General features: G+C 37.9%; 1 protein-coding gene across 3 annotated transcripts in view; it reads right to left on the reverse strand.

Annotated features, from left to right (window-relative positions):
- Positions 1-12,490, reverse strand: part of SLC4A4 (solute carrier family 4 member 4) — a 237,617-nt gene that overhangs the window by 41,711 nt on the left and 183,416 nt on the right. For all 3 annotated transcript variants that reach the window (XM_063458670.1, XM_063458672.1, XM_063458671.1), the window contains exons 9-14: positions 11,452-11,539; positions 8,402-8,556; positions 6,699-6,812; positions 5,089-5,263; positions 3,012-3,145; positions 2,639-2,910 (exon numbers count right to left, since the gene is read on the reverse strand). In XM_063458670.1, the coding sequence (XP_063314740.1) occupies positions 2,639-2,910; positions 3,012-3,145; positions 5,089-5,263; positions 6,699-6,812; positions 8,402-8,556; positions 11,452-11,539 (938 nt within the window). The remainder of the gene's footprint in view (positions 1-2,638; positions 2,911-3,011; positions 3,146-5,088; positions 5,264-6,698; positions 6,813-8,401; positions 8,557-11,451; positions 11,540-12,490) is intronic.

The raw sequence follows: 12,490 nt of genomic DNA on the forward strand, positions 1-12,490 counted from the left end.
CGTGCCCCTGTTCGGCAGAAATGTTTGCCATTTAAGCGCAGATCCAGAACCTAATCTTAGGAGGTGTACTGGTAGATTATTTAAAGAAACAATCCAGGCACAATAACCACTACAGCACATTGTAGTGGTTATGGTGCCAGTAGTGCCCTCCCAGAATAAGTAGTCAAACTGTTTAAGAACAGCGTGGCAACTTACCTGGGATCTGCCGGGATAGGGTCTGTAGCAGGGGATAGGGGCAGTAATGTGTGTGAGGGGTGCAATATGTGTGTGTGTGAGTGATGTATATGTGAGGGGCGCAGTGTGCGTGTGTGTGTGAGGGGTGCAGTGAGTGTACGGGAGTGAATTGTGTGTGTGAAGGATGTAGCGTGTGTGTGAAAGATGTGGCATGTGTGTGAAGAATGTAGCATGTGTGTGAGGAGTGCAGTGTGCTTGTATGTGGGTCAATTCGTGTGTGAAGGGTACAGTGATTGTGTGGGGGGAGTGCGTGGGAGGGTTGTATGAGGGGTACAATGTGTGTGCGGGGTACAGTGTGGGTGGGGGTGCAGTATGTGTGAGGGGTACAGTGTGTGTGAGGGGCACAGTTTTTTGTGTATGCAGAGGCAGTGTGTGTGTATGGGGGTAATGTGTGTATGGGGGGTAATCTGTGTGTATGGGGGTAATATGCGTGCATGGGGGGGCAGTTTATGTGCAGATTGGGGCCGTGTGTGTGTGTATGTGGGGGTAATGTGTGTGTATGGGGGCAGTGTGCGTGTGTATGTGTGTTTTATGGGGACAGTGTGTGTATCTGTGGAGTAATGTGTTTGTATGGGGGGGCAGAAAACGCAGAAAAAGTAACTGCAGGACTGTTTGGTTTGCATGTGTGGGTCAATATATGCAGGGGAGATGGATTAAGGATTTGATTTGTGCACATACACATATTAATATTCTGACATTATTATCTCTATATAGTGATTGACTACATGTGTTATAAAATGCACGTCTTCTTTCTATTTGAAGTTGAGCTGCTTTCTGGTTTGTGTCCTTTTCATGTGCATGTGATCGAGAAATACTGTTCTTCTTTTACTAAGCCACTGTTAATTCATTAAATTAAATGGATTACAGCGTAGTTTTTAATAAATCCATTTTTTTTGTTTGTTTTTTTAAATACAATTTTCTATTAAATAAATCCTGTTTCTAAAAACATCTAAAAACAAGTTTTGTTCTGTCTGTTGGATTTGAAAGCCCAGACTTATTGGCACATGTTTTTTTAGACGTTTTGGTTTTGGGATTTTAAGGTCTGCATTATATTTACATTCTATTTAACTGATCTTCCTGGTTCAAAAGGCTAAATAAGCTAAAGGAAATGTCAACTGCTACATCACATATTTAATTAATTAGTCCCAGTAAAAGCAAATATTATTTGTCCACAAAATGTCTACACTGTGGAATTTTTCTAGGTAACATTTACTTCCTGGAGAATAATAAGCACATATTTGAAAGAGACGGAAAGGGGCAGAGAGACAGCCAGAGGGATAAAGTGAGAGAGACATGAGAGAAAGATTGTGAGACAGTAAGATAGAGTGTGAGAGAAAAAGAGTGAGACATTGTGAGAGAGAGTGGTATTGGAGAGACAGAATGTGAGAGAAAGAGTGAGAGAGACAGGTTGAGAAAGAGTAGTAAGGGGGAGAGACATGGTGAGAGAGAGAAAGTGGGAGAAACAAAAACCTTAAGCTGGGGCAGAATATCACAAGTTATAAGTGTCACAAGGACTGGCAGACTGTGTATGAAGAATTAAAAGGAGACAATGAAACTGGTCAAGTGGAAATGAGAGCAAGCTGGCATGAATAAAGAAATATTCTTAGGTTAAATCGATGTTCTAGATGCCAAAACCTGAACAGACTTTAGTGTAGTCCCTTACAAGATAAATGTCTCAAAATAATCAGGAACCCTCACCTTCAAGTCAGCAGGATCCACAGTTAGATTACATGTGGCTTTCCTAGTGCTTTATTTAGGGGAACAAAAGTTCAAGTAAGACCCTTTATTATAGAATTAGACGTATCTCGCCATGTATATGGGCATATCTATATGTCTCAGACTATCCGTTATTATTTTAGATGTGTATACCTTCTTTTTATTTTAGTTTTTTCCTTACTCTGGTGTTTCTAATATATTACTTCCTTAACTTTTATTTAAACTCAGAAAATAGTTACCTCCAAACATAGGTAGGTATGAAAGTGGGATAGGAGGGAACACAGTCTAAAATGGAATATAAGTGATCTAGTTAAGTCCCTGCTAACATGACCAAATAAGATGGGTGTCAGTCCAATGTGCAGTGTGCTGTGCAGATATCAACTTCCGAGCTAGTCAACCAGACCTGCACATGTGGAAAACCATTTTGAAGTATTTTCACACGGTAGAAACATCTGGCAATAATTTTTAAACATGGCAAAATGTTTTAAAATATCTTTAGTGTTTGCTTGCAACAAAGATCCTAAATTGGGACTGTCCTGTCTGATCTATTGCAAGGTATGGACATGCGTTGTAAACGCAATTGTATAGATTTCATTGTTATAGAAAGTATCGTGGAAAAATGGCAGGTCACATTCACTGGAACATTTCAAAACGAAAGTTTGCAAGTCCGCAGAATTGAAATAATTACCTGGGTCTGGAGGAAGGCAAGTGCAGCTGAACAGAGTGACATCACCCACTTTGAAATTAGTGTTGATGGGGTAGTAATAACCAAACTTGATCATTGTTTTGAAAGCGTCATAGATAAAGATGAAACTGATAAGACAGGCAAACCCTTCCTCAGTAAAGCGAGTGAAGTACTTGACCAAGGAGCTTGCATCCGTGGCAACCAGAATAAGACATAAGAAAGCAGACCACAAGCCAATCCACAAACGGAACTCAAGGTAATCAAATCCATTATCTCTGGAAGATAAGAGAAAAAAACAAGCAAACATTAATATGATTACAGAATCTAACCATTTCTGCAGTTGATGTTTCCAATTAATTATAAGCCATCAACTTACTTGCTAAAATTAAATAACAGCCTCTCAAAAACCAGGACCGGACCGGTGCTGCTCAGAATAGTAAGAGGCTGACCCGCAAAAAGGCAGAAAACAGCACCAGAAACTGCTGTTCCCAGAAAGCTTTCAAGTACACCCTGTAAACATGAACACAAATGTGGGTTAACACTGAATTTACAAGATACTATTACACATAGTGTATGCATGGTACTGCAAAGTACTGGCAGTAAAGGGAGGATGGCACTGTTCTGGAGACTTAAAAGGATTGTTCCCTGCGAGTACTGTTTATTGTGAGTTGCCCAGCATTACAACTGTTAAGAAAATAATCTTCATAACTATCACACCATGCAGAATAGATTGATGGGTTTGTACGCTAATTTCTGAAATGTAGTGAATGGATATCTGAATGGCAGATGTCTTCAACTATAGAACCCATCATTTTGCAGTATATGCTGTAGTCATCCAAAGACTTTTCATTGACAGCTTTTGGCCATTCTGTTAAATAGGACCACTAGGCCTATTCAAAATAAATTGAAGTATCACTACTGTATGCAAAGTGATCGGTCTTTTAAAAAGTCATAAAACCATCTAAGAGGAGTAGTCATTAAAAAAGGCTGATGAAAGTGCTCCTGATGATATATTTTCTCAATCAGTCGACCCATTTATCAGATTTGCTTAAATTTTGGCTGGCATTAAATCCAGACGAAATGTAAACATCGGCCAAAATTAGTTGATAACTGCTTTTTGTCGATAGAGTTAAATCAAGGTCGAAGTGTATAATTCAAAGATTTTCATCCTAACATGGGAACTCTTAGCCAAATCTGGAAATTAAAAAGCCAACTGCTCAGTCTTGGTTTATTTTAGAGCTCAAGAAGGGCTCGGGAGAGTTCTAAAAGTGAAGCAGTTACTGTAGAAACTAATGGAATATTGGAATATTCCTACTGTTTTCTCCACGTTTACATCTCTGACCTAGAAGTGCACTTCATAAACAATCTCCTATGTATTTCCGTACTGAAGAAATCATATAATCTTAAAAATACATAGCCAAATGCCTTAATGGTAAAAATAGTCTAGCTATATAAAATACATTCATAAATTACCAGTTTAATCTAATTCACAGTAGTCATCACAAAAAAATAAAACACATCACATAACATATAAACTATTTAAAATCTAATTTTCTATGAAAATGTCTTGCTTATGAAAGATCAAGTGGCTTGATGCCCGCTTAAAATAGGTTGAACTAATAGCAGGTTTGAGATTAAGCATCCATTATCATAGGTTACATTGCAATTTAATTCCCACTGGAAAATGCTAGGCAACAAACACAGAGTATTAAAGCCATTATGAATGAATGTCTTCATTTACGTCTGTCTCCAGCTAAATGACTTACATACAGTACTTTGACACAATTCCCGTAAAACAATTCCACATACTAAAGTTGCCACTCTGCTCTTTATTTAATAAGATCTCAGAAATCCAATGTGAGTGTGAGAAAATTGGTGATTGAAAATATATTTATTTTTTAGATGATGTATATTGATTCTTTTTGCAAACATTTAACTTTTTGTACCAGGCTGAGCAGTCGTGTTGGGTTACACTCACTGTTATTTGGCCAACTGCTGCTCAACCTAACTCGTCTGCTGCTGCAGTTTCACACACAGTAATCGTAGCAGCAGGCAAGTTAGGTTGAGCAATAGCTGATCAGACAACATTAGAGGCTGGCTGCTCAGCAAGATTAAAAAAACGATAACGTTTCTGAAAAAAAACAATATTTATCATTAAAAACATGTTGCGTTTCATTAAATGTAATAACCTTTCAAAAAAACGAGAAGTGAACATTTGATGACGGTTGTCCTTAAATGAAATAGCCATGACATAGCAATGATTTCAAAATCCACATGGTTTTGCATAGCACTGAGAGTGTATGTGTGGTGGAGGGTAGAAGCCTTTTGGATGATGTGTAACTATTATCTGATCATCGTATTCCTCCTTCGTCTCCTACACACATGGAGATAAGATTCTGAGGCTGGATACTCAATGCTTGTCATATCTCATTACAGACCTTGACTGAACTGACCTGCATGTTATCTGTGGCATCTCCAAGAAGCCCTCCGAAAGTAATGGCGTTGGTCACTGTACCCAGGTATATAAATAACATGGCAGAAAGAGATTGGATGCTCAGCGCATCATAAAAGTCACTGGCAAAAAAAGGGGCCTTTCTCTTGATGTCTTCAATTAATCCTCCGCAAAATCTATGGTCAAAATAGAATATATCATCACATATACCATTACATAATGTTCTATTAGGATCTCTCAACCTCAAAGAATTATCATGTTTATAGACTGACAACACATGTCTGTAAAATAGTAATTGAAAACAGATTTTGAAAGTTATTGAGATCAAATAGTCCATTTTTTCCATTAACCCCTTAAGGACCAATCTTCTGGAATAAAAGGGAATCCTGACATGTCACACATGTCATGTGTCCTTAAGGGGTTAAAGTGCCACTAACCTGCGGACATAAAAATAACCATCACTGCATTCCCACATACCATATGGGATAGGTACTGCATGTTTCTCTTTTATTTTCTTTTTCAGATCATAGGTGTCATTTATGAGGTCTCGTCAGCACACAGAATGTATCCGTGACTGCTCTTTGAGAACCAATAAAGCAATAGATTCTGAGTAATTCTCTGCCTTAAGTGTAAATCGTATCATTATGAGTTTGGTGCATTGTGTCACATGATAAATGGGATTATCATTCTTAAACCCATCGTGAACACTTAGCATCCCTTACATTCTTAATCCAGGACATGGCAAACCATTTAACTAATTCTGGGGTGGCTATTTAATATTTTCTTTTCAACACAGAAAACAAGAAAAGATTTAAAAAAAAAAAAAAAAAGTTTTACTCACCTTTTTTCCCCAGCCCAGAAATTGAGGCCCTGCAGCCGATTGATCTACCTCACGGAGAAGCATTGGGGATGAAAAGTGCATTTTCATGTCCAGCGCTGCAGTCTCCAATAAAATGGAGGTTAGCCGTGAGAGCTGAGTTTGACACGGTTCTCACAGTATAAACATATTGTGCGGCCATCAGAAATACAACCACTAGAGGCAGATTAACCCTGCAATGTAAATCTTGCCTTATCTACTAAATAGCAATGTTTTATATTACAGGGTTAAAACTAAAGGACCACTGCACACAGACCACTTAATTAAGATGAATTAGTCTGGGTGCCTAGTCTGGGTATACTTCACTACCCCAAATAAAAATGTAAAAAATAAAATCACTGTTTAATAGATAACCCCCCAATAAAAACATGCATGCATTTAATTATGCATTTTTGTTTAACAGGGAATATCTAAAACCAGCTTGAAAAAGCTGCAGATCCCAGACTTTCTGTCATTGTCCAATCACAGACTTCCCAATGCAGTTTAATTACAAGTTTTTGTAAAGCAGGTGCTCTGAGCAGTCACTGCCTCCTGAATTTAGCTTCACTGAGCTAACCAAACCAGGAAGTAACAGGGCCAGCTGTGTGCATGAAAGCCAGAGGGGTGAAGCAAGGTTAATTTCTAAATGGGCCAATTTCTATTGAAATCTGCCCTTAAAGTAAAATTACATTTCTAAAAAAGGGTCTGGAGGATCCATTTAAAAGACAATGTAAAGAAGGGAATATATTACAAACCGTCCAGTTCTTTGCAGTTCTGGCAGATCTCCGTGTCCTCCTCCACCATCGCCAGCATCATGTGGAGCTTCTCCGTTCATTTGTATGTTCTCCCCACCGGCATATTGGTTTTTCCTGTATAAAAGCAAACATAAAGATTGGCTTTGTGACTTAATCATAACATAGAAACATAGAATGTGACAGCAGATAAGAGCCATTCGGCCCATCTAGTCTGCCCAATTTACGAAATACTTTCATTAGTCCCTGACCTTATCTTATAGCTAGGATAGCCTTATGCCTATCCCACACATGATTAAACTCCTCTACTGTGTTAACCTCTACCACTTCAGCTGGAAGGCTATTTCATGCATCCACTACCGTCTCAGTAAAGTAATACTTCCTGATATTATTTTTAAACGTTTGCCCCTCTAATTTAAGACTATATCCTCTTGTTGTAGATCTTTATGTTTGATTTTAGTCTTTTAAATATAGTCTCCTCCTTTACTGTGTTGATTCCCTTTATGTATTTAAATGTTTCTATCATATCCCCCGGTCTCGTCTTTCCTCCAAGCTATACATGTTAAGATCCTTTAACCTTTCCTGGTAAGTTTTATCCTGCAATCCATGAACCAGTTTAGTAGCCATTCTCAGAACTCTCTCTAAGGTATCAATATCCTTCTGAAGATACGGTCTCTAGTACTGCGTACAATACTCCAAGTGAGGTCTCATCAGTGTTCTGTACAATGGCATGAGCACTTCCCTCTTTCCACTGCTAATACCTCTCCCTATACAACCAAGCATTCTGCTAGCATTTCCTGCTGCTCTATTACATTGTCTGCCTACCTTTAAGTCATCTGAAATAATTACCCCTTAATCCCTTTCCTCAGATGTTGAGGTTAGGACTCTATCAAATATTCTGTACTCTGCCCTTGTAACGTAATCATAAGTAAACAAAAACACAAAGATCATAAATTGTCGGTTATACTTAAAAAGAAAAAATGGATATTGAGATAAAATGGCTGCATTTGAGCTTTATTCACTAAAAGGCAAGATGGAAATTTTTCCAAAATGCCTAAATTAGAAGAGAAAAAAAAAATCTCAACTTGAATCAGAGATATCAGAGATATTTTCAAACTGTGCTTCACTAGTCTAACTTTTTCAACTTTATAGACAAACCAGCACAAATCTGTAGAAAAAAAAAGTGCAAAAGCACTACATAAGTCAATAAATAAATAAATCTAAAAAAGACATACAAAAGATTTTCCCTTTAGAGTAAACAGCTGCCACACTTTAATGTGCAATTCCCCAAAACCCATCAAATAATTTGATGTGTGTACCTTGTGTATATAGTGTATTGTATATATCTATTTTGTTTTAAATGTACACACATCAAATAATTTTGAGGTAATCTCTATAAGTATAAGAGAAGAATTGTTTTAAAAGTGACACCATATTACATTTTATTGCAATAAATATAGCGCTACACTGTGTACATTTGTGTTACAGCACAAATTTTTGTTTAGTGATTCAATTGCTAGAGTTAATTTATTTCATAGCAATTACAAAGGGAGAGTAACAGACAGAGAATATAACCACGAAAAAAAAATCAATTTTGCAAACCAAACCTCCGAAAGAAAAACAGGCAAAGGATAAGAGATAGAAGTGGCTGAAGCTCAGCAGTAAAGCTGCCAAACATTTCCTTAGTCTACATCTGAGTAATATACCTCTTATCAGAAGATGGAATGGTTTTAGGCGGTTCTATCCTGATGGTAGGGTCCCACTCTCCTGGTGGAAGCACAATGACCTCATCTAAAAATTCATCAATTCCAGCAATCAGGTCCTGTCTGTCTTTTGCTTTATAAGCAATGTCATGGAAAACCTAGATATTAAAAATTCAAATTAGTTAGTAGATAAATCATCAATAAATCACTGATTTCAGGTCTATCAACAATGTATCAGACATGTCACAAGACATGTCCATATTCAATCCATAAAATATATATATTTTTTTTCTTTATCACTGTTATGACAAATTAAGGAAGGATAAACAAGGATGAATTAACTGTAGCACATTTAAAGGGACACTATAGTCACCCAGACCACTTCAGCTCAATGAAGTGGTCTGGGTGCCAGGTACCCCAGGTTTTAACCCTTCAGATGAACACATAGCAGTTTCAGAGAAACTGCTATGTTTACATTGCAGGGTTAATTCAGCCTCTAGTGACTGTCTTCCTCAAATCACATTCAGCGTGCAGAACATCCATGGGAAAGCATTGAGAAATGCTTTCCTATGGACTGTTTAAATGTGCGCGCGGCTCTTGCCATGCATGTGCATTCCGCTCCACTCGGGAGCTGACGTCGGAGTGAGAGGAGAGGTCACCAGCCCGGCGCTGGATAAAGGTAAGTGTCTGAAGGGGTTTTAACCCCTTCAGCGCCAAGGGAGGGGGGCCCTGAGGGTGGGGGGGACCTAAGGGTTGTATAGTGTCAGGAAAACAAGTTTGTTTTCCTGACACTATAATGATCCTTTAAAACGAATATAGAAAAACAAATGATAATAAACTGTACAAAAGCTATCTGGGAAAGGTATGTGATTAAAGTTGAATTATAATTGGTATTATTATTTGTAGTTGGACCATACATTTTGGGTTACATAAAAAAAATATATATACATATTCTGGAGCTAAGTTCTAAAAGTAGAACATTCACCATGGAAACTGTATATTATTTTTTTTACATACTTTATATGTAAATCCCATCTAATTGAATTCACCATATACCCAATAACTAGCTGGAAATTCTGTTACATTTCTGTATGTGTTTACCTAAGGGGAGCTTCTTATTGGTACCATTAAATTGGGTGATAGTAACAACCCCTGGATGTTGGGCTAAGGTAACATCCCCAGGACGTACCAGAGTAATCTGAATGTACCTTTCCTGGTTAAATACTTTGTTATTATTGTTATTATTATTTATATAATGTTGCCACTTATAATAAATAACAACCCCAACTATCGATTTCCTATGTTATGATTTATCGATTAACAGAACTTAAAGAAAATCTAATTTAGCAGTTTGTCTCTCATTCTCCTTACACACATACGGGATTATATTTAGAACCATATACGATTTCAAGGCCTTTCTTCATTACTGATCATGTGTCTGGAGAAGTCAGACGATATTTTCTCAGATATCACCTAACACCTTCCTGGACTCTGCTACTAAGATTATATGGCCTGCAAAGAACCGCACTCTCACCTCTAACAATAAAATGTCAGCACTTTCTTTCTAATGGGTCTGTTTGATGTATCACGGTTTCTAAAATAGATTGCATCAACATACCAATTATCCAGAAGAGCACTAGGCAACCTTTAGCAATCCAGATATTGTGGCCATAATGCGGGCAAAGCATCATAGGAGATGCAGTCCACAATATTAAAAATGCAGAATATTGCCCTCCCTTTAATACTGAATGGCTGACAGCACCAAGGGGTTCAAATCATTATAATCAATTCAATGAGATGAAATAGAAATAACAACCCTTTAACTGTGCACATGGATGATATATTCTAAAACACATTTACTCACTGTCAAATTTTCAATTGTTTGCTTTTTTTCTTTTCCCAACGTCCTGTTGTTGAGATACAGGAGACACTGTCTAAGGCAGGAGTGCCCAAAATATGTTGTAGAACCACAACTCCCTTGACACTTAGATACTTAGATACTTAGAAGGGCAAAACATCAAGGAAAGTGAAGTACTAAAACATCTTTGAAACTACCTATCTACTTATCTTTTTACATCACTAATGCTCCCTCTGCACTGCATAACTCTTGTCCTACTGTGAAGTCATTGGGAAGGTATGGCCTCCTCCATATTGGTCCAATCCAAAGGTCCTCATAGAAGAGCACTGGGAACCTAATGGGCATGCACGTGAGTGCCACATTCGCCCCCAAACATCCCCTTAGAAAGCACCTAATAAATGCTTTCCTATGAGGGCTTTCGTGGCATTGCAGTTTCTAAAAAGCATTGAGATAAAGTGGCCTGGATGAATTTAGTGGACCTTTAAATGATCACTATAGGAAAACAAACATGTATTCTAGCCCCCCATGCCTCCATAAATATAGCAAAATCTTACTGTATTCAAGCCTGAAGCTGTAACTCTGCATGCTGTTTGTCTCAGAAAAACAAGCAGTCTGCTGACATCATCAGAAGTGGTAGTCTGATCCAATCACAGTGCTTCTCCATAGGATTGGCTGAGACTAACAAAGAGGCAGATCAGGGGCAGAGCCAGCATGATTCAAACACAGCCCTGGCCAATCAGCATCTCCTCATAGAGATAAATTGAATCAATGAATCTCTATGAGGAAAGTTCAGTGTCTGCATGCAGAGGGAGGAGACACTGAATGTTTGGATGCATTTTAGGCAGCCATGACCCAGGAAGGATCTCTAACAGCAATCTGAGGAGTGGCCAGTGAAGTTATCACTAGGCTGTAATGTAAACACTGCATTTTCTCTGAAAAGACAGTGTTTACAGCAAAAGGCCTGAAGGTAATGATTCTACTCACCAGAACAAATTCAATAAGTTGTAGTTGTTCTGGTGACTATAGTGTCCCTTTAATTCCCTGAACAGAAGAGGGGTTTACTGAAAAGTCAGGCTGTACATTATTGTTCCTACATACAGAATATATTTACTGAAACAGGCATAGGATTATCTAGAGTATGAAAGCTATTGTCGTGGGAAGTTGGGGGTACGGAGGAGGGTAATCTGTTCAGTACCTCGTCAGACATTAAAGTGGCAATACTTCTTCCTATTTCATGGTATGATTTGGCTTTTCCTTTTGGTCCCAAGAGGATGAAGAGGAATCTGGAAACAAAGAAAGTACAGTACAGCACACATTAAATGAATAATATTGTTTGCAGAGATTAAATATACAGCCAGATTTGTCACCCAATTTTATTTTATTACACACGACTTGCAAACAGTCCTCCTGATCACACAAAAGAGCAGCTCCATCATACTGTATCAGGAGGACTGGGGCAGTGCAAGCTCAAGTTTAAACATGATGAAATACAAGTCAGACTAGCATCCTGGTGTTCATGATTGCTTAGATGACATGTTCATCCAGAAATTTCATGTTGGTTTTAAAGCCATAGTAATTAATCTCTTGAAAACTCTCGAGCCAGCGTGCCTCTTTTCTTTTTTTTTCACTCGCTTTATCACTGCATATTATATTGTTTTGGTTACTGTTTGTTGTATTTTTTTAATTTTTAATTTTTGTTTTCAGTGCATTATGTTAAGTCATAACATATCCATAATGCCAACATAAGAACACATAAGCAGGTAATCAATTGGGCACAAAGCAGACATGGCTTATAGAAAGTTTGCACTTTTATGTAGTGGACTAGGCAGTCATAGTGGTCTGTCTAGAACTATGCGCTTGAATTTTTTTATTTTTTTTTCAATTTGTATTTTATTGAATTTTCATACATAGATACACACAACTTTATCATATTGTGGTGAGTAATATGTGGTACCAACAGTGGTCCAACTGTAATACGTTAACATTACCTGCGTGGTTAGGACAAATTATTTATATATCTCGGAATTATACAGTGTAGAAGTAGGTTCAACTTGGTGACCTCTGTCATGTTGGTCTGTCTGTACATGTGGTCTATGGTGGGGCGTTATCCCTCTATTCTTTGTCTATTTGTGGCTCACCTTTTGGGTCACAGTCGTTGAGATGCTTGTGCGAACGATTTACATTGTCTAACAGCGGTAGCTTGTCCATGTGGTGCTTTGCTAGTGTGGGTCTTC

Source organism: Pelobates fuscus, chromosome 6, assembly GCF_036172605.1.
Source record: "Pelobates fuscus isolate aPelFus1 chromosome 6, aPelFus1.pri, whole genome shotgun sequence".
Taxonomy (NCBI): Eukaryota; Metazoa; Chordata; class Amphibia; order Anura; family Pelobatidae; genus Pelobates; species Pelobates fuscus.